At 39.5% G+C, this 22054-nt stretch overlaps 2 protein-coding genes across 3 annotated transcripts; one reads left to right on the forward strand and one right to left on the reverse strand.

Annotated features, from left to right (window-relative positions):
* The first annotated feature begins 276 nt into the window (after positions 1-276).
* On the forward strand, positions 277-14338 carry LOC139946451 (spermatogenesis-defective protein 39 homolog). Its single transcript, XM_071944115.1, has 16 exons — positions 277-358; positions 2561-2665; positions 3543-3666; positions 5021-5221; positions 5752-5823; positions 6179-6261; positions 6674-6835; positions 7404-7543; positions 8398-8425; positions 8859-8932; positions 9469-9559; positions 10585-10716; positions 11162-11293; positions 11728-11814; positions 12767-12961; positions 13740-14338. The coding sequence occupies exons 1-16, from the start codon at positions 338-340 to the stop codon at positions 13758-13760; spliced, it is 1668 nt and encodes a 555-aa protein (XP_071800216.1). The 5' UTR covers positions 277-337; the 3' UTR covers positions 13761-14338.
* Positions 14339-14537: 199 nt separating this feature from the next.
* Positions 14538-22005, reverse strand: LOC139946459 (uncharacterized). Of its 2 annotated transcripts, XM_071944127.1 has the most exons (10): positions 21820-22005; positions 20804-20887; positions 20049-20187; positions 19442-19507; positions 18679-18907; positions 17431-18120; positions 16829-16913; positions 16324-16372; positions 16021-16121; positions 14538-15607 (listed from the first exon to the last, which is right to left on the reverse strand). In XM_071944127.1, exons 1-10 carry the CDS (start codon positions 21856-21858, stop codon positions 15458-15460), a joined length of 1632 nt encoding a protein of 543 aa, XP_071800228.1. In that variant the 5' UTR covers positions 21859-22005; the 3' UTR covers positions 14538-15457. The 2 variants fall into 2 exon arrangements, with proteins under 2 accessions (XP_071800228.1, XP_071800237.1); XM_071944136.1 differs by lacking the exon at positions 20804-20887.
* Between the last annotated feature and the right edge of the window lie 49 nt (positions 22006-22054).

A 22054-nucleotide genomic window follows, 5' to 3' on the forward strand; every position in this document is an offset into this window, starting at 1 on the left:
TGTAATGAGGACTTGGGACGGCCCAACTATAGCTGGGATCCAGAGCTAAATCACCAACTAGTCTTGGTGGAAGGCCTTTTTGTGTTGAGTTGACAATTTTCCTTACGTGGAGGGCGCTATTATCCATGAACGGTCCTCACCTTCGTGGAGCTGTGCGTGTCGTCGAGAGCGGTTCATATAATGATAGCGCCCTCATGTGGGGAAAATTGTGACAAATAAGCACGAGAAGGTCTTTCACCAAGACTAGTTGGTGACCGATCACTTGAGTTGGGCCGCCCCAACTGCAGTTGGGACCGGTCCCATACAGACAGTAAATTGTGTCGCGTCAACAAGCAAAATGGCGTTCAGTCCGATCGGGGTGAGTGTTGAGCTATAGTATAAAAATAACTTAATAAAGCAACGATTTTGAGCTCCCTTAGCTATTGATTGATTTGTTTTAATTATTTTGTGTTTGCTAATGCCAAATGTATATTCAGGTGTGCCCTTTGTTTGGCAAACAGTAAAGATAGCGGGATAGAAGAGGGTGTGGTTCTGGCCCCTTGTTTGTTGAATTGAATGAATAATGTTGTTTACGTAAAATCTGGGAATTCGGGTCATCTCGTACCCAAGTCAACTCGTACCCAAGTCAACTCGTACCCAAGTCAACTCGTACCTAAGTCAACTTGTACCCGAGTCAACTTGTACCTGAGTCAACTCGTACCCAAGTCAACTCGCACCCAAATAAATGTTTACAATTTTTTTTTACTCGTATTGATAAATATTGTAGTTTAATTTATTTATTTATATTGTTAATCATACATTTAGCTATTCATTGTTGCAATGATTTTGTTTTCTTGTTTTTTTTGGGTTTTTTTCATGTTGCAGTTTTTTTTTACTTAGGCCCTATCGGTGGGGAAAATTAATCAGAGAACTTTTTTTTAATATAGGCTTAATTGTTAGAATGAATTTTTGGGGTTTTTTTATTCGGAAAAAGATAATAAGAACTTTAGCAAAGTGTTTTGGTTGGAAAAAGTGGAACAGTATATTTGTTAAAATGTACTTGTTTGAATCGGAAAACGATAATCAGAACATAACGCAAATGAATGAATTGAATGAATTCTTATCATGAAATTTTCTTTTGGGAACACTTTAACAGGAAAAACACCAAGGTAAACATGAAGGGTTGCGTTTTATACATAGTATATTTTTTCATTGAAAATAATTGGTCTCATAAGCATGGAGGTCGAAATATTTATACCTCCTTGATACGAAGAACTAGTGTGTATCTGATAGTCTGCTCAACGCCTTTCACGGCGACCCTTCAACACGGGAATTTAAAAGAAACCACAATGGATCTGAATGAATATCCTAGCGGAAAAAAGGCAGAAATGAGATGAACAAACATTATTAAAAACGAAATTCGTGAGATTATTATTAATAAAAGTGAGCTCCATATGATGGTAGAACATCATTTTTATTTCCTATCGCTTACAAAATCACGCCGCACGGAAATTCTCCGTTTCGGCATACAACGTACGTTGTACGGTACGAGTTGACTTGGGTACGAGTTGACCTGGGTACAAGTTGACCTAGGTACGAGTTGACTTGGGTAAGAGTTGACTTAGGTACGAGTTGACCTGTTTCGAAAATTATTATGCATGAAGTTCTGTTGTGTCATCTGGTCAGAGGAAGATGTTGACATTGACAAGTCACAATGACAATGACACTCACATCACACACTTGACGTGACAAGAAGACAACTCGTCCATCCTGTGTGACAATAATATTATAATTGCTACATACAGATCTAAACAGTAAACAGATAAATTTGAAATACAATTTATGTCAAGATCTACATTAAATAAAACTCAGTCATGCGTCAGTTTTGTTTAGCAGACCTTTGGCAGCCTTGTTGATTCATCGATCCTTTTCCTCATGTTGCTTAGTGCTTGCCCATGGCCCGGGCCAAGTGTCGGTTTGTTATTTAATTATTTATACAGCCAGTTTGACTTCAAGTTCTAGTCACTTTACTGGTCAGAATAGTGTCTTGGAAAAGCGGTCTAGCACACCAATGGGGGACTTTCGGGTTGCTTGGTGGCAGCAGACTTACCAGGTAAAATCCATTGTTCTTGGTAAAGCGTGCATGCTCAGAACTACGTAAAGAATGACAATTTACCTGGTAAGTCTGCTGCCACCTAGCGTTCCATTCACCAAGTCACCCATTCAAGTTGTGGTGCTGGTGGCTGCGTCATCACAATGTTGGTTCGAATCTCGGTCCCGGCACTTGTTGTGTCCTTGAAAAAGTCACTCAGAATAGCTTGTCATGGCAAAGTGGGTTGAGGCCTAGCACACCAATTCAAGTTGTAGTGACTGAGTCGTCCTGGCACTTGTGTCCTTGTTGAGCAAGACATTTAACATGCTAACCTAATCTTATTATTTTATAATATCCGAACTTATTAACTTTGCCGTGTAAATGAAGTAGAAGTAGAAGTGTGTGGGTTTCTGGGAATCATAGACGGGAAAGATGTCCCCAGTCACAGAAGGGTATCATTTTAATTTAAATTCGTCTTTTTTTCAACAGGATGATGCTGACGACGAAAAGGTTACAGATGACTACTGGAACACATCATCAAGAACTGGTCGAACTAAGGCCTCAAACTTCTTTGACGACTTCTCGCCAGAAAATGTAAAGACACAACATTTAATGCCCTGACCCATCAAAATACAATGCCCTGTATGCTTCAATTTTGGAAGGGCAAGGTTACCAAGGCATTTTGTCCTTGTTAAAGGGCACCCTATGAGAAAATTGTAAATTTCTACTGTTTCAAGGGCACCAAAGCAATGACCAGGGGGCGTGGAAGCAATCTCCTTCGTTGCCTTTGTGAAGTATCAGGGCAGGCCTGCCATGTTTTGTTTTATTCTAAATCATGTGTCAGATCATTCAGCCCCATGGTCTAAACATCCATTGAAGGACATTGACTCCTTTCCCTTTTCCTTTTACCTTCGGGTTATTAACTTTTCTCCCTCGTTCCATCCTTGATGTTGTGAAAAGGTTTGCGGGAACACCATGTAATGACTATATCTAAATGAGTTTGGGTGGTTCTGAAAAGAACCATTCACAACGGTGAGCTGAAACCAACGGTTCTTTTCAGAGCCACACCCCAACTCATTTAGAGATTGTCATTACATGGTGTTACCGCAAACCTTTCCATATCGTATTTTCCACCATGCAAAGTTTCAAATCCAACTTATCCTTGATGTTATCCATTGTGGTCAAACCTGCCCCTTCCCTCCAACCCCCCCCCCCCCATCCCAACCCTTTGTCCTCCCTATTCATTGGTTACCCCTTGGGGTTTTTCTGTGTGCTTTCTTACTCTCTCTCTCTCTCTCTATTCATGTATTTCCACTTCACTGCTTATAATACACTTAGTTACCCGTTTACGTTTGTTGTGATGTCATTTAGCCTGCGAGAAAGATTTTGCTTGGGTCAAACATCAGGCTGTTAAAAAAATTTTGTATTTGTGAGATAGTCAAAGAAACTATTTTCTTTCTTTGCAATGCAGGATGGGCGTGGTCTGTTTGGAGGGGACAAGAGTAAGGCGTTGTCCTTCAAGGAGACGATGAAGGCTGCAGGGCTGGGACTCGATGAGGATGAGGAGGACCAAGATACCATCGACTGGGATGGAAGTAAGGTTCTTATACACTGAGGTGCAATATAGTGCTGGGCGAATAGTGAAATTTTGTTATTCGGATACCGCTGGCCAACTATCCGAAATTAACTGGATATTCAAATAGTTTTTTTCGCCGCTAGAGTGCGCTATAAAAAAAAAAAAATATTTAATTTTTTTTTTTTTTTTTTTCGCTGGAGGGCGCTGTTCGTTTGTGAATGAGATCTTCTGGGCGGATTGATGTTAGTTTTAGACAGTGTCACTCGGTTCATTCATAAAAATGACCGGATCTAATTTAAAGATGGCGATTTGCTTTTTCTTTTGATCGTGGATGACTCTACGTGAAGGAAAACTTTTGTAATCTTTGAACAAATTACGTCAGAATTGTCATTGTTTTGACTCTTCACGGAGGTGAGCATAGTTAAATACCTAATTTATGCTGTTTTATGCTGTCTTAATAGAAGTTTCATTAGGATTCAGGCAAAACATTCATGTCAGTTGTCGCCCGACGTCCGCGGATATTCGGATATTAAAGAATATCCGGTTACTTGGTTGTAATTACAGAACTATCCGGTTTATAAATAGCTATTCGCGCCCTATGCGGATATCCGGTTAAGAAAAAAAAGGCATTCGCGGTTACGGATAGGAAAACCTATTCGCCATTAACCGGATATTCGAATAATTTGCCCAGGCCTAGTGCAATATGAGGCAGACACTGTTTGCTTAGTGGAAATTTGCAGTGCGTAATACACTGGTGGACTGTACTCTAATGGACGAAGAACTAGAAGAAGAACCAATCAATACCATGCGTTTTGACTGGAAACCCATTTTCGATGAGCGAGGTTTTTCCATGCTCATCTATTCTGGTTTAACAGCTTAATTAAATTGGGTCGTAGAAGACGCAAGATATAAGAATTAAGTTAAATTTGCATCTACCCTAACACCGATGTGTGTTAGCACTGTATACTCAGTACATTCCCGGGTGGCTCAAAAAATCACAGGCATATTACTCATGCCTGTGATTTTTGTTCACAAAACTCAGGAAAGTACTAAGTATACAGTACTTACACACAACAGTGTATATGGGTTAAATCAAAATTAAGCTAAAAGAAACTTAATTAATCCCCTAAAAGACAAAAGGTTCTCTTCTCTTGAAGTTTACTTCTGACTCGCTGGTCTTGATTCTTTCCTCGTCCTGTTGTGGGACTGTTTGAAAGCACAGACATTTTATGGCAGAAAAATATCCCTTGGCAGAAACAGAATACCAGTGACTGGTTTCCTGCACTTTTGACATGTAAACGCCAGCCCCAAATTGGTTTTGTTCTACAATATGTAAACCAAAGTTTCTGTCATCTTTTTAAAACTGTTTTCAGAGAAGACCTCTGTCAAGTTCACAGCTAACTCAAAGCCCTCTCGGCCCACGAACCTGCCGGCCTCCGCAAGAGGCACTGTTGGCGTGGCTCCTAAACGGGTACCTCAACACTCAGCGAGCGGTACTGTGTCAGCACGCAACCAGGCTGGCTCGATGGGAAACGGAAGTGAACAACCACGGTCCAACAATTATCCATCCCCAGGTTTGTACCTAAATCACATCCAAACTTCACCCTTACTCCTTAGGACTTTTTGGGCAAGAGGTAATCTCAATCCTACTCTTCTATGTTTCTTTACATCAACTTGATGAGCAGCTGTTTGGGCTCAAGGCCTTCAGTTTTTCCTTATCATATATTTTGGCAAAAAAGAGGTAGTAGGGTTTCGGAGAGTAAGGTGTAAAGCCAAAGAACAATAGACCTTTATCATGCTGCCTCCATCTTGGTCATGTTCCTCGTATCGAATAACAATAATGCATGCTAATAATCATCTTGCAATTAGGAACCAGACTATTTTGTTTTTGCAGCCTCGGTTTGGTAACATTGATATCAATGGGAGAAATTCAAGATGGCTGCACCGTGATAAAGGTCTATGTTGCTCGCTATGCCTTACAATATTGCTTATTATGCCTTTGTGCAACTTATTAAAATGCACCAAACACTAATTGTTTCAAGTCACAATATTCTGATGTTAATTTATTTATCAATCTACGTTTACATCTCTTCCCTGATTTCAGCATTTGACAGGGGATCGATCGACCAGCGATCCACCCACAGTACAAATTCTTCATCTGCCTCCATTGAAGAAGGTGAGAAAAGCCCTTTTAACACTATTCTGTTCCCTGTGGAAAGTAGGGCGAATAACGAACACTTGGATCGCTTCACCCGTGACCTACCCTGACAAATGGGCATACCCCGGGAATAACCACCCCTGCTGTGAAGTGGGAGTAAGCGGTAAAACCATGGGTTATTCTTGAAGCGTGCAACCAAAACCCAGTGGAATGAGAACCCAGGATGTATACTCCAAAGGGAGCTGAGAAAGATTAAAGGAATGTTAATATTGGCCCAATGTAAAGTGCATGGACACGCTTTTCTAAATCACGCTATATAAGAACTAGTTGTTATCATTTAAATGTATAATTTTTATATTTTGTTCTCATGCAGCCATAAAGAGAGACAACAAACCTACCCTGGCGGAGATTTCAAAACTCCAGGCTGAAGTGCAGGCGCTGAGAAGGAAGTTAAAGGTAACACTTCATGTTTAATTTAGAGAAAGTAGACTTTGTAGACCATTTGACCATGTACACAAACTTCACATAGTCTGTAGTGATGAGGAAATGTTTTACTAACAAAATTCCATTTCCTCAACAATAATACATGTCTAATAGTGTTCGCACTGTATACTCGGTACTTTCCTGCGTTAGAAAAAACCCACAGGCATATTACTTGGGTTATTGCAAAGGTGGTGGGCTTGAATCCAACTCAGTAATATGCCTGTGATTTGTTTCGAAGAACTCAGGAAAGTACTAAATACACAGTGCTAACACACATCGGTGTAAGGGTAAAACCAAAATTAATGAGAAGACATCGTTGAATGTGTGCTTCCATCAAAGTATTGATTCCCTTTTTTACAGTGTTTTCTTTTATTTTGTTTTTCAGAGTGTTGAGCGTTCACGTTGGGCCTCGCTCCCTGTAGCTGATACTATCACAAGGATAATAACAGGAGAGACATACTCACTGGAACCCTATCGATCCTTGCAGGACAAACTCTCTCTACTCAACGCGGCCGTTGGCTACCACGATGGCAATGCTATTCTGACCGTGTGTATTAACTTTGGGTTTTTTTTTTTTTTTTGGGGGGGGGTGAGGGGTTCTGTGAAGGACTTGAACTAGGCCAGTCTTTTAAGGCACTGGACACTATTGGTAATTACTCAAAATAATTGTTTGCATAAAAACTTATTTTGATGTTAGGTAACAAGCAATGAAGAGCTGTTGATAGGATAAAACATTGTGAGAAACGGCTCCCTCTGAATTAATGTAGTTTTTTGGAAAGAAGAATTCTGTGGTTACGTCAAGCGTATTTCACAGGTTAGCAGGGAACTTTGGCTTGTGCTCATGTGTACTTTACGTTACTGGGCATTTTACGCTTACACAGCTAGCACAAAAATTTGGTGCTGGCTAGAAGCAGAGAATGGCGATTGTGAGCGCAGAATTTAGCTGTAAGCTGAGCCATGAAATTGGGCTCAGTTGCCATAATTTGGCAGTACAACATCAAATCCATCAACTTATAGTAAAGTCATGCAGTTATTCAAGGAGAATTTTAGATGAATGGGATTGGAAAGTAAAGCAGAGTTAAGAACTTCTCTCTGTGTTTTTGTTTTGTTGTCAGGTGGTGATGTTCATGAGGAGGACCCTATCTAAGACGGTCTTTTTTGACGAGATACGGAAGAGACCCATAGCAGCCAATCAGTACATAGCGTTCCTCAGGACGCAGCATGGAAAGAGTGAGAACATCGCAAGTGAGATGGGGTGAGATAAATCAGGATTCATAAATACCTCAGACAGTTTCGCTATTCCTACTGGTGGAGAGCGCGTTACGTGGGTGTGTATAAACCTTGTTTATGACCAGTAAAAAGTGTTGAAGCATGGGTGTGACATGCGAGCTTGCACCTGTTCTTATAAGACAGTTTCTTTATTCCTATAGGTCGAGAGCAACGGCTGAAACAGTTGTGGCACATCAAGCGATACACGCGACGCGCACAGCATTCCCTTATTAGGAGTTGTTTACCCAAGGGCGTTGGAGGGCTTTACCATTTCATAGCTGGAGGGGTGTTGTGTAGAAAGAATTCATTGAACAATTATAATTTTTGCATTTATTTTACTTTTTGACTAAAAAATGTTGATGTTTTTGACCGAAAAGGTATTTATGAATGGGAATCAAAGTGTGTTGATTCGGTTTTCAACTAGTGTTTTAAACCCGCCGAGGCCTGGTTCTTGATAATTTACCTCGACTTCGTCTCGGTAAAATTATCAAGAACCAGGCCTCGTTGGGATTAAACCACTAGTTGAAAACCTCTTCACTACACATTGATTCCCTTATGAAAGAATCATAACTAGTGGAGAAAGAGAAAGAGTTTGTTTAGAATTATGGCGACCGGGTGTTTTTTTATACCAGTCACTCCGACAAACTCTTCCAGTGAATCACAACTATTTTTGTAGTAGTCGTGGCAGCTCGATTAACCGAGTAGTCGCGACTCCACTAAGCAATCAATAGTCACGACTTCAACACTAGTCGCACTAGTCGCCCAGGCTTAATATACAGAGCTACTAAGTAGTGTACCTGCTTTTAATACTTTTTTTTTTTTTTTACTTCATCCCTGCAGCCAGCTCGGAAGAAGAGAAGACGCAGCAGTAAGTTGAATTTTGTTGTTTTCTGTATGGAATCATAGTGGCACTTCCTCTACAAGAATTTCATGAACTGTGAACCAAATGAAACATGTCCCAAATTTTACATTATGCCCAGGCAAGTCGACAACAAAATTTCTTGAGATTCAAACCATGTAATCCCCAATGTTTTCCCCACTGAACCGCTGGCTAATGAAGACCCCAGTTATTCAGTCCCGTAACCTCACCACAACCAAACAGGTCTTTGGCAGCCTTGTGTTTCCACCCTTCCCCAAATTTATAAACACAAACTTTTCAAATTTAATAATATGTGAGTTCACTTTTTTCAAGTCAAAGTGTCCGAGGTCATAGTGAAGTAGGAATTTATTATGGGTCCAGTGAACCACTCATTTAGGGAAGATATGTAAACCATGTGGCTCTTGTATTCTTTCTTTATAAGTTGTGGAGATACAAGCAAGCAACTGAAAATACAATACCCCACGGGCAGCTGATGAATCTGAAAGAAGTGCATAGGTGAGTATGTGACTGTGACACCTCAACAATTTTATCAACTTGACAACTTTACCAAACTTATGAATGCCTACGACGGGCCTGGTTGTGGTTTACAACAATGACCATCTTGCTCGCTCCTTGTTTGTATTTTTTTAAGTCTCGAGTTATATTCTTTTCAATTTGCTGTATATTGCTGTAGCCACTTAGCCTTTAGGTTCGTTTAATTTTTGTAATTGTAGCTTTGTAATATTTTAAAGCAAATTTAATAAAAATAATAATAATATCAAAGTCTTATATAGCGCACGTATCTACCAAACCAGGTACTCAAGGCGCTGAGTATATACAAACTTTCAGAAAGATAGGTTATTGCAGTGATGAATTTATATCTTTTACCTTTGTGCATTGAATAAATTTTGGCCACCTGTTTCAATATTAATGTGTTGATAATTAGTATACCAGAAATTAAATATATAATAACTTACTTGATACATAAGTGGAAAATGTTCATGCCAATTATTTTAATGTTCTTGTTTACCTCCGCCTTTCTTTTGACTCAGTTTATGGTTTGACAAGTCTAGCACCCTGTCTACTGAAGGGGAACACATCAAAGAACATATAAGTCTCCTCAACAGACAGTTGCAGATTGAGGTACCTGAAGAATATTCATTGTTTGCTTTGTCCAAGTATCAGAGAATTCCTGACTGTATTATGAAGTGGACTCGTTGGGCAAAGTCCTCTCCTTAGGAGTATGCAGCCCCATCAGCCTATTCGGAGCACTATAGCTAATCAATTATTATAACTACAACAAGATGTGCAACTTTGTAATAAACAAAATATAAGAGGAAACTTCTTAGCACACAAAACTTTGTACAGTATTTTTCAGTCTTCTGTCCCACTACTGAAGAAATTGGTTGATGAGCTGCATGCTGTTACAACAGTATGTGCATCATGGGTACCCCAATTATTCCTTGCCCAAGTAGACCAGTGCAGAGAGTATTATGATTCAAACCCGCATACCAATGTCTTTGCTACCAGAAATCGAGATAGAACTCTTGGCCAGTTCACCGGCCATCTTTATATATATTTTGTTGTCTTCTGTTGCACAAACAAGCCACAGGTGTAATGATAATAATAAAAAGATATTTATAAAGCGCCAAATTGCCAAAAAGGCCTCAAAGCGCTAGATACAAAGGTAAAAAGCAATTTCCCCAAAACAATATTACAATACAGAGGGTTTCCGAAGAAAACAATTTAAAAAGACAATAAAAAAATATATAAAAAATAAAAAAGTGTAGAGTTTTCCCGAGTGTAAGAGCCATGTCACAAAGGCAATTTACAGGCAACGAGTTCCAAAAGCACAAGGCATTCTCATTTGAATGTTCACATGTTTATCTTGGAGAAAGTAAGACATTGTGTTGAAAAACTACTACTATATGCCACGTAAAGTGTTTCTGTAGCATGGGGTGATGTTGGTTGCTTGTAAAAGTTGCCTCATGTTACATGGCCCTTAGGTTTTGTGCATGAAACCAAAAACTTATCATTAGTGAAGGCTGTACATCATAGTACTTTGATATGAATCTAAACATCTGCATTGAACTCGTCTGTATGTCCACTGAAACCATAAGTTTGTTTTTCACATTTTATATCTGAACTTTTTATTTTTTAACGGACAGGCTATAGATGACAAAGCTCAAAGAGAAGGACGCCCACCGTTCAAAGATTACCCTCGCAAAACCAACGTGTACTTCAAGTCCGTCATAACCACACTTTTCTACTGTTGCTACTATCATTTTGGGGAACCAGAGGTCAGTCACAAAGTTTTAAGTAATATTAATATAAAAGCTATATCTTATATAGCTCATTTAACAATCATATCTGAATGTGCTTTACATTAGTGCCCTGGTCTTTGGGCCAATAACAGTCCTTTTAAAATTGTGGCGAGTATACAGCCCTGGGTGGATTTCACAAAGCGTTAAGACTACTCGTCCTAACTTAGGACTAGCCTTAAGTTAATATCTCCTCGGACTAGACCTAACTTAGGACTAGTCCTGACACTTTGTAAAATCAACCTCTGAGCTGCAGTATCGCTTAAGTGACTTTTCTATACACAATATCAACCTCGGTGAGAATGTTTTTCCAAATCCAGTGCACATATTACAAACAATAGATGTTATACTTTATGCAATGAAATTATGAAAGAGATGTCGTATGTATCATTTACTTTGTGAATAATTGCCATTGATGTCAAAGGTCAGTGTGAGCAGTCCCCTAGGGATTCGACAGCACCACAAACTGACAGAGAAGCAGTATTTGTTTACAGCAATGCTTTCCAGAATAATGCTACGACGGTGGCAGGATTTGGACACATTGTTAACCTCAAAGGTAAGAAAACATTGTTTTCATTTAAATTAAAGGGTTTTGACACCTTTTGTAGAGCAAGTTTTTGGCCATGACATGAATCCCTACTCACTGTGAATGAAGATGTTTGTAGTAAAATCTACCTGTAGAAGTTTTAGCGTCATTAGTCTTTATGTTTTTGAGAAACAAAAGGGAAAATCACAGAGCAATGTTTTCAGGACACTTAAATTGTACAGCTCTCAAGCCTGTGAGGAAGGTTGCTTGCTTTGTGAACCAGAAACACAGGGTTTACTAAGTGTTCTGGGTTGTTTTATGTGCACTTCCAACCATGGGACTTGTTTGCTAAATTTAAAACTATTTACTCTTGTGAACAATAATTTGTATACGATGTAATGCCTGTAGTTTATCCCGATATAAAATAATTAAAGTGAAAACTGTTTTCCTTTTTTGGCGATCAGAACTGGAGGGGGAAGGCCACAATGAAATGCGCCGTCAAATTTGAGCAAGTTGTTGAAATTCTTGTACAGCAGAATGCACCGCATGATGTAAGTATCTTTGATCAGGATTGTGGGTTTTGCGAGTGCAAATGCGATTTGAAATTTTGACATCACAGATTTGCAGTTGAAATGTGCTCAACTCCTGCTAGACATTTGCAGCAAAAACAGCCATGTGACGTCAAAAGTTGATTTGCATTTGCAGGAAGTATAAACCAGGCTTAACTCTGACTCACTCAATGTAAGCAATGTTACTTTCCTTGAGCAGTTTATTCCAGGGCCCAATTTCATGAAGTCTGTAAGCACAAAAACTTGCTAAGCACAGAAAAGTATTGCTTAACTGAAACGGGTTACACTGATGTGAATAGTGCCCCACTGAGTTTTTGCTTAGCTGTTCTGAAGACTTATCTTTTTAAACAAGCTTTTATTGTTCCTCTCCTATTTGCATCTACTGTCGTTATGTCAATGTATTTTTACTGTTGTATTTACTGTCTTCAATTCTTGAATACCTATAAGGGTATTGTGTTTTCATTTTTTTTTTGTGGGGGGGGGGGGGTTGTGGTATTTCCTTGCTTTTACCAGTTGTTAATTTTTTAATCGTTGTCTAATTATGTTGTTTTATTTTATGGATGTGATATAAATGTGTTTTTTTATTGTTCCTCTCCTAAGTACATTTATGTACCTACTGTCTTTATGTCAATGTATTTTCACTGTTGTATCAACTGTCTTTATGTTAATTCATTTTTACTGTTAGGGTGGTCCTGTAAGGGTCTTGTGTTTTAATTTTATTTCGGAGGATTGTGGTTTTTCCGTGCTTTTACCGGTAGTAAGCTTTTTAATCTTTGTGTAGTTATGCGCTTGTGTTCACTTCATGGAATGGGTGCAATACAAATCAATACATGATATTATTATAATTAAAGAAACTTGTGAAAGCTTTATGAAATTGGGCCCTAACCACAAATATATTTCACTTTATATTGTTTATCCAAAATTATGTTTTCAGGCGATAGACAGATACCTGAAACTGATCGAGGACACCGAGTCTCGCATCGCTCTTGCCATGAAGCTGGAGCGCCACAGCGTCGTGGTCGATGCCCTCATCCAGGTCAGAGATCGTCAGCGACTTCTCAAGTACCAAAGCAAAGTGCCAGGCGGAACGCCGGAGGCAAGACGTGTCGAGGACGTCATGAGGAACTCTGTGAGTATATCCTGGCTGAAGAGTCCGACTATGAGAGTAGTTTCATTTACAAGTCCATGTTATTATACATGCTTGATAGTCTTAGTCTGATTTGCTATTGTTTGCCTTCAGAAAAATTGTGAGAAATGGCACCCTCTGAAGTTATATAGTTTTTTTTTAGAAAGACCGAGGTAATTTCTCACACAAATATCAAAAGACTTCAAGCCTCTTTTTCTTTTTTAAGGCATCTGAAAGCACACAAATTTGTGCAACAAGGGTGTTTTTTTATTTCATCATTCTCTTGCAACTGTAACGCAATGTTGGGATACACCAAGTGGGATTATTGGTCTTTTACAATTACCAAAAGGTGTCCAGTGCCTTGCAATAACCTATAAGCCTTTTTGAGATATGGCGGACACAATGCTACAACGCAGTAAAGTTGTGCGTATTGACCATAGAAATAGAACGTATGTTATTCAGCGAAGTGCGCATTATAGGCGACGCGGCGTTTACACGTAAACCTAATGACCACCAACATGGTGAGCGTGGCATCAGTCGCGGCGTGTGACGCGCGCGTATCACGTCCGCCATACCTCAAAAAGTTATTAAAGCCTACACCACATGTATGTCAGCCCTTGTACTTATGTTCCTCATGTTTTGCATTGAGCCTGTTTATCATAATTCTTAGTGAAAACCAAAAACAAACTTTACTAGGTCATGGAGGCTAAGCTCCCCGAAAATAATCATCAGAGTACACAACTTATTTTTTGTTTCTCTGTTTTGTGTTCACTTTTCACAGACTTTCAAGTGGAAGAACTGAGTACGTTGCGGAGGATTCTACAAACCTTTGGACAATGGACATACATGGCTTCTTATTTATGTGACTTTTAAACCTATGCTTCCGACCCATTCCTATTTGATGCAATGAGTCGTTCAGATGATGGAACTTTTTTTTTCTTCGCTCTTTGCATTTCATCTGCACTTCAATTGCATATCCACAAAAACAATACTAAAACAAATAACATAGATAGAGCCACAGTACTCAATCAAATTGGGCAGCCATTTTTCAATAAAAACATTCCAATGATAAAGAATCAAGGAAGAAATCTTTTTTTCGTAAATATTGTCTTGATTCCTTTTTTGTATCGATGCAGATTGTAAAACCTATAATGTGATTACTATTTATAATTTGTTTAATTTGTTGTACTTCAAAAGATGCTCTGCACTTAAGGGCAATCCAACAAACAAAGCTTGGTGGATTGGATCTGAAAATAATGTTTTACTATTATTATTATTATTTTTAATTATGAATTCACAGTTCTCATCCATGTAAAAAGTGGTATAAAAACACACTCAAGATAAGTCAATAATAAGTGATATAACGTTTATTTAGTGTAAATATAGCTGGTTAAATAATTTATCAATAAATACAGTTTGATATAGAATCATCGTCTTTATACAGATTTTACTCATTTGTTTTTAAAGCAGCGTCTCTACCCAATAAACAGAATATAACACCCTGTTCATTGTTCAACGATGTAGTTTTGATAGAAAAACAAACATCGGAGCAAAAGGTCCTTCCTTAATAACAAACTTTACAAAAATGTACAGACTTCAACGGTAACATTTTCAAACTTAACAGAAAAATTAACATTTACAATGTTTTCAGAGCATTTCACAAGATGTTCACATGACCCTCCAGTGAGACATTTTAATTTTTTTTTAGCTCCAAAGCGATCCAAAACGGCAATTACACAATGTATTAGTGGCAGAAAAATACCTGTACACATTGTAACTACATGTACAAGGCTTTAAATACAAACAAACAGACATTTCAACAATTCTGAATGATTGGCAAGTTCAGATGGTGTGTTCTTAACAACACATTCTTAAAGGCAAAATCAAGTACATTATGTAAAAAGTCAAGGTTTACTGCATAATTTATAAGCAGCGTGCAAGAAAGACCAACAAACAGTAGAACAAGAGTTTTTGAAAGTGTGGCTCCTTAAAAACGGCACATAACGAGGCAACTTTAAAAACAGTTGCAATCGGGAAGTTTAGACCATACACACAAATCAATGCATTCGGCGGATATGCTTGTACATGTACACGCCATCCGGATCAACGTTAAAGCTGTTATAGGTAGTCTAAAGTTGTCAAATTGTGACCAGCACAATTGTTCCTCGGCCTAAAACACCCCATGGATTTTGTTAAACAAAAATGGCAGATAGGGTTGCAGCATATGTGTTATGGGCCCTATTTCATATACATGTAGCTGTTAAGCAGAAAATACTGCTTAGCAAATTTGTTTGCTAATCAATTAATGAGTTGGGAACCAGTGGCAACAATGTAATCTCAATAATACTTTTGGCTGGTTACCTGTTTCCTCTAAGCACATTTTTCCCGTGCTTAGTAAGTTTTTGTGCTTACATGCATTATGAAATTGGGCCCTGGTTACAGTAGAGATTAAAACTGCAATTGTGTGCACTGTACTTGACTGGATCTCGTCAGACTGCATCAGTACCTGTTGCCTAGCAACGTTGCATCACTACACAGCGATATGTCCTCCATGATTAACTGGGCAGCCTCCTGTGAGAGGTGCAAGACATCCATGCAGATCTTTGTCAGAGCTTCTGGGAGCAAGACTTTGCTGAGGTATTCAAGAAACTGTGTTGGAACAAAGGCAAAAGAAACCAGCGCTAAATTTCATGATGAACTTGTGACGAAAAAACCCTACAATGACTTCCTTGACTTAGATGAGGTTAATTGAAAGACTAAGTTAAAAGGCAAGGTTGGTGCTCAATATGTGGCATGGTGTAAGCCCCACCCCCCTCCCACCCATTGTCTCTTCACTGTGTTCTGGGAATCTCAGATGTTCGTCAGAGGATTTTCAGGGTGGGGGTGGTGGAGGGGGGGGGGTAGTGTATTCTAGAGGTTCAAGAGGTTTTTTGGGGGGTGGGGAGGGGGGCGTGGAGGATGCCCTCTGCAACACATCAGGCATGGTAACTAAAAGCCTCACATAAAAAACACACACATGAATATAGAAAAAGAAAGGGTGGAAGATTGGATACGAGACTTACTCTGTTATGCTTTGCACAGTACACCTTCATCAGCTCTGTCATAATACAGTCAACTTGGTCTTCGGTGAATGGGCCGTACCAAGCCTCATAGGCTAAATTCGCTGCATCAAAGAAAAATATTATAAAACTTTGAGCACTGATATTAAACTTTGAGAAAAAAATCATGACAACAAATAAAGTAGAAGACTTCAGCCCAGGCAACAGTTAATAAGCAGGACAGTTTTTTTCCAGAACTTATAACCTTCAAACATCCACCTAGGCAAAGTCTCAATCAACTTATAGTGATAAAAGTTTGACCAATACCTCTTGCATATCCACCTTGCTTATACTCCAAATGCCGTTTGCAGGGTCTCTGGGAAGAAGAAAAAACATAGAAACAAAAGTAAGATTTCTAAGCTTTGGGGCGGCAGCTTCCTTGGGCGATGATATTTTGTTATCCTGTCAGAGCCATCAAGGCTTTTATGTGAACAGATTGTCAGGCCTTGAACGCTGTTCTTGGTACAGTAAAAGGAACTTTTACAGATGCAACACCTCCTCCATGATCCCCAAGGCCCAATTTCATAATCCAGTAAGCACAAACAAAATTGCTGAGGACAGAATAGTATTGCTTAGCAGAAACAGGTTACCAGCCAAAATAACATTAAGTTTACATAAATTTTTCCCTTGCAAAGAAATTTGTTAAGAAGTATTTTCTGCTTAACAGCTTTATGAAATTGGGCTCTGGTTATTGCTTTCATGACCCTAGAAGTGTTCCAATTGACCCCTTGCATAACGCAGAACACAGTTAAGTAGTTGAACCTCATCTCACCTTGCCAACAAAAATCTCCCTCAGAAACCTCTTGTTCCTTCTCACTAGGCGCTTCAGTTGCAATGCATCAAGCCTTTTCATACATCTGAAACAATATCAACAGCACAGATTTGGTCAGCTGCTACTGAAGCGCGCATTTGATCATAAGGAATAAGTTACCAACAGAAACCCCAACCGTTGCATGGCTGAGCAGAAAAGAACACAAAATTCAAGCTCTGGTGTTTCTGATCAGCAGAGTATGGGTTCGAGTCCTGGTCATGACATTTGTGTCCATAAGCAACTTGCAAACCATTACATGTCGCTATGTTAAGGAATAGGTCTCAAACTTCCACACGTAGCTCCACATGTAAGGAAAACACTGACAGCGCATAGGACCTTACGGTGATATGTGCTATATAAGAACGGCTAATTACTTTTATTATTAACAGTGAACAGAATGGATGTTTACTCTTTGCACTGACATAACAAACAGCTACTGTGCCCTATTGTCTGCTATTTTGAGAGCCTGTCTTAATTCTAGAACAGGGAAACCTGTTTAGTTAAGGTAAGGCCCAACAAAATTGTTTCAGATACGGCCGAGGTCACAAGAAAGTTTTACTCACTCGACATCTGGTTTGCCATCTTTGAGGCAACTTATATCTCCTCCATGTAAGTCCCCCTCGTCATCCTCCCCGCAAAGGTCAACGACCTCCTCAAGATCCATCATCTCAACATCCCCATCGTCATCATGACACAAACTCCGCTCCAGCTCTTTGGACTTTGCTTCGCAAGTCTTCTCTTTTATCTCGGAAGAGGACCATCGACCTGACAACATGTCGCTTTCTGTATTCGCTGGTCCAATTCTCTTTTCTTTAAAAGGCTCCCTGCCTCCTATGTCGGATGAGTCTTTGTTTGCGTTTGTTTGAACAGCTGCTATGGTTTCCATCTCATTGGGGTGCGACACCCCACCGAGAACCACTTTCCTCTTTTTGGACGGTTTTTGCACATCATTACCTATGAGTCCTTCCCTCTGATGACAAATCCCTTGCATGTGAAATTTAGTGGCAGCCTGTTTGAGACCTCTCAGCGGTGCTTGCTCGGTTTTGGTCTGAAAAGCATGACTATTGCTTCTAGGATCATCGGCTTCTTCCGGGGCATATCCACCTCCTGTAGTGTGGCGAGGTGCGGAGACCATATTGGTGTCGGCGGAGTTCTTGGTGTCTCCCTTGGTCTTTGGGTTGTTCGTGATTGTATCGTAGCCACTTTCCATGGAGCAAGACTCTGTTGGCGTTTTCCTAATCCGTCTCCTAACACTTAAAAGAGAAATGGAAACAACAACACATGGTGAGAAAATCTGCAATAAGATAAATGCATATTGGTAGAGGGTGCATCTGTGCGTTACTATAAAAACTCAATGTTCAAAATCAGTAGAAACTTGTAAGGTTTTATTCTTCAATTTTTCCTTGTGACTCCAATGACCGATTGAGCTTTATCTTTCACAGGTTTGTACTTCATGCATATGTTTGGTCAAATACCAATGTCAGGGCTCAAATGTTTTTGGGGAAATCCACAATTGTAAGGCTTGTAGCTCAAAACTTACACTGAACCAGAAAAGACCGTTACAAGACCAGAATCAAAATGAGAAGAACACTTTTTCTACACAGTTTCACATTTGAGCTGTCTTTTTTATAAACATTTGTCTTTAGGGTAATACTTCAAGACTGCCAGACTTGTACGGTCGTAAGTTTATTGGCTCGATATTCAAATCACTGGCCTCGGGCCTGCGATCCAGCATTAATTTTGAGCTCTAAATATGACACATGCTTTAAGTACTATTAGAGGTGGTTAGAGCTACAATAATCAACACTTACAGCATCTTCAGTTTATCTCTCTTCTTGACTGCCGACACAGTACCGACTTTCTTTATTTCTGGACTGGTGCCCCGCTGGAAATAGTTACTGGTCCCCACTGGTTCCATGGTGTCCTCCTTGATTGTGTACATCAGCTGAGCGGTGGTCTTAAGCACTGTGGATGGTTGGTACTCGCACACATACACATGAAGTGTCTCTGGGAATAAAGTTATGGTTGCAAAGTTGGAATCTGCAAAAAAAAAAAGTTAAAAAGTAACTTTCAGACACCGTAGACGTTTTGATAGGGTGTTTTAGAACAAACAGAGCAATAGGTTTCTGGCATAAAAACACCCATAATCAGGTTGGCTCAGTGGTTTCTTTCCACCTCTGTGAACCCCGGCTCTAATCCCACCTTAGACTAACAGCCTTGCATGTGGATTAGGGTTTCAGTCCTAACCTCATTGAGTGGGTTTTCCCTTCTTGGGGTCTGTTCTTCCCTAGGCAATTTGGCGAATAGCCACCCCTGCTCTGGAGCAGTGGTAAGCGGTAAAACCCTTGGGTATTCTTGACACGTGCAGCCAGAATCCCTTGGAAGTGGGAACTAGGCTGGGACAGTATAAGATTACAACGGAGTACCATTGGGTATTCCATATGTAGTCCATAGGGATAAGAGATAGAGTGTGAAAGGGGCATACAAGAGTATAAAAAGTCAGTATGCTGCTACTGTTGACTTGTAGATTAAATAGTTAGAGCTAAGAGTAATTGGTAAGAATGTTATACACACTTGTTAAGAGGCATCTCTGAGTGACCGGTCTCTTGGTGAACTTGTATCCAATCTTAACTGTGCTACCTGCAATGACCAATCAAAGCAAATACATACAATAAGAGATAATCAAGTTGAGATAATCCAAAGTTTCTCTGGCCCAAAAAATCAAAACAAATACCCGATCATTGGCTACCCCTATAGACATTTCCTATTAACTGTAACTTATAGTCATTCAACTGGGGCACTAGAGTGAACTTTGAAACCTTATTACAAATTCAGAAGTCAGGCACTCTCCATTGCTTACAAGTGTACAGCGGGATTATGGAGATCGGATGCACTACTCAGTCAGTGGTCAGGCATTGATGAGTACAGTCTGTGTATAGAGCAACTTGTCCAGGCCAAGGTACAGGCCTGATCACGGAGGCAATGAAGGCGACAAACTCAATGCCCTCTGGTCTTTGCCTTGGTGCCCTTGAAATGCTTCAGTAGAAAGTAGAAATTGTTTTCATGCAGGGTGCACATTACCAAGGAGAAAAGCGCCTTGGTGCACTTGCCCTTTCAAAAACAAGAACCATTCAATTAGCTTTCTTGTAGACATAACATAAAATATAATGTTTAACATCACCTTGTAGCATCTTTGGTTGTTCTTGTTTGGGCTTGACTTCTTTCTTCTCTCGCCGTCTGTGGAACCTTCTCGCTCTCTTCTTGATGTAGAATTCACTGATCCTCTCCGATACACAGTCCTCCAGCAAGCCAATCGTTTCCTTGGTTCCGAAGTAACAAAGTACGTTAAATTTTGGCAATCAATGGTTCAAAGGCCCTCATCAATATAGGCAAAGAATAAAACCAAAACAATTACATATTTTAGTTTCCAGGGCTAAAATTGTACACTGGACCACAGGCCAGAGGTCAGTAAACAAACATATTTTCAATTTAATGCCAAAACCTCTTTAGGCCTCTTTAAAAAAAGAACTATGTTCAAATATTGGCTTTAAGATGATTCTGATTAAACTTTCAATTTCATTGAGTTGTGGTAAAGTTATAAAGATAAAATGGTTTGGTTTCTTAAAAAACCATGGGCTCAAATTGTACACTGAACCACAGGCCAGAGGTCAGTAAACAAACGTATTTTCAATTCAATACCAAAACCTCAGCACCTCACTGTAATGTATGTAGGCCTCTTTAAAAAAAAAACTATGTTCAAATATTGGCTTTGAGATGATTCTGATTAAACTTTCAATTTCATTGAGTTGTGGAGAAGACAAAATGGTTTGGTGTCTTAAAAAACCATTCTGGTTCAGTTAAAATTTAAATGCAACAAGCCCCAAGACCCTTTTTTCAAACCCAAACTAAAATAATTGACATTTCAAATTTCAATACCTGTCTGTGTCTGTCTTGGTACCAGTTTTCAATTCCTCCTTGGTTCAAGATGCACAAATCTAGAGAAATTAGCATCTTTCCTTTCTGGGAAATGTGTGAGTAAGTTAAGAAGAAGTAATAACTTATTTGTTTATAAAACAATAAAATACATTACAAAACAGCGGGATGATGGAGGGGGGGGGGGGGGGGGGTTTGCGATGGTCGTGACACAAATTTTCCCTCCTGAGCTGGAAACCCAACACTACACTTTACCATTACCAACACAGTCAAAAGATATACCAAGAGTTTGCCGATGGTAGTGGGGCATGACAATGCTACACAATGCTCCAACTACGCTGCTCATAATTATTATTAGTACAGACTAGTTTAATGTCCGACCATTTATAAATTCCACATAAGTAGTTGCGATGATTGTAACGCTCCCTCCATCCTCTCTCCTCAGACCGCCGAGTGTATGAATGGAGGGTTATGACTATCGCAACTAGAATGAAAGGGGCATCATCCCTGGCATATCATATGACTGTCACATGAATGTGGTGAATGATGCAGGGCTGTGTAGTTGCGGTAACGTAAACCCTCCGTCAGGCGGGAGGAGGGACGTTATCACAACCATGCTGTGTTTCACTTTCAGAGCTTTTCTTGGGGAATATTAAAAATACACAATATAAAACCAGACGACAAAAAGCAAATTTTGCATATTTCAATCATCAACAGCGGAAATAACTTATTATCATAACATAAGTTAACTGGTACGGTTTGAATTTTGATTGAGTGGGGGCATCAGACAACAATTTTAACAATAATAACAATCAGTAAACATATCACCATGGAGGTATAATGATTTGATATCAATCATCAGTAGTAAAAAGTTGACCATCTCACTGGATGACAAGTGTCATGAAAAGTTAATTGATGGGCGGACCAAACCTGCCCCCCCCCCAAGTGCAACACAGATCAACTAGTAGCAGTACGTAGGCCTATGATACACTGTCTAGTTAGTATAGTGTCATGTTTACCTTCAAATAATGATGGGTTTCTCTGCCGTGCTTGTTCATTTCTTCCCTGCCGTCAACTTTCGGGATAGACCTTTTTACTAAAACAACATTCAACCATGGAATTCACCACCATTCAACTTCAAAAAAGCACCGTGAATTTAAACGCCCCGCCACCCTGTCTTCACCGCCACACGATATATTCCTATATCATATGAGGCTCCCTCCCACGTATACTCCACTCACACACACCATACAT

Source organism: Asterias amurensis, chromosome 1, assembly GCF_032118995.1.
Source record: "Asterias amurensis chromosome 1, ASM3211899v1".
NCBI classification, from domain to species: Eukaryota; Metazoa; Echinodermata; class Asteroidea; order Forcipulatida; family Asteriidae; genus Asterias; species Asterias amurensis.

Bases quoted from the DNA above. Each gene is read 5' to 3' on its own strand.
- LOC139946451 (XM_071944115.1), top strand. From the start codon at position 338: ATGGCGTTCAGTCCGATCGGG. The intron at 8,426-8,858 runs GTAAGTTGAATT...TTTCTTTATAAG, and splicing joins GAAGAAGAGAAGACGCAGCA to TTGTGGAGATACAAGCAAGC. The intron at 11,815-12,766 runs GTAAGTATCTTT...TTATGTTTTCAG, and splicing joins AGCAGAATGCACCGCATGAT to GCGATAGACAGATACCTGAA.
- LOC139946459 (XM_071944127.1), bottom strand. From the start codon at position 21,858: ATGAACAAGCACGGCAGAGAAACCCATCATTATTTGAAG. The intron at 20,888-21,819 runs GTAAACATGACA...CACATTTCCCAG, and splicing joins AAACCCATCATTATTTGAAG to AAAGGAAAGATGCTAATTTC. The intron at 16,373-16,828 runs GTGAGATGAGGT...TCTTCTTCCCAG, and splicing joins GGGAGATTTTTGTTGGCAAG to AGACCCTGCAAACGGCATTT.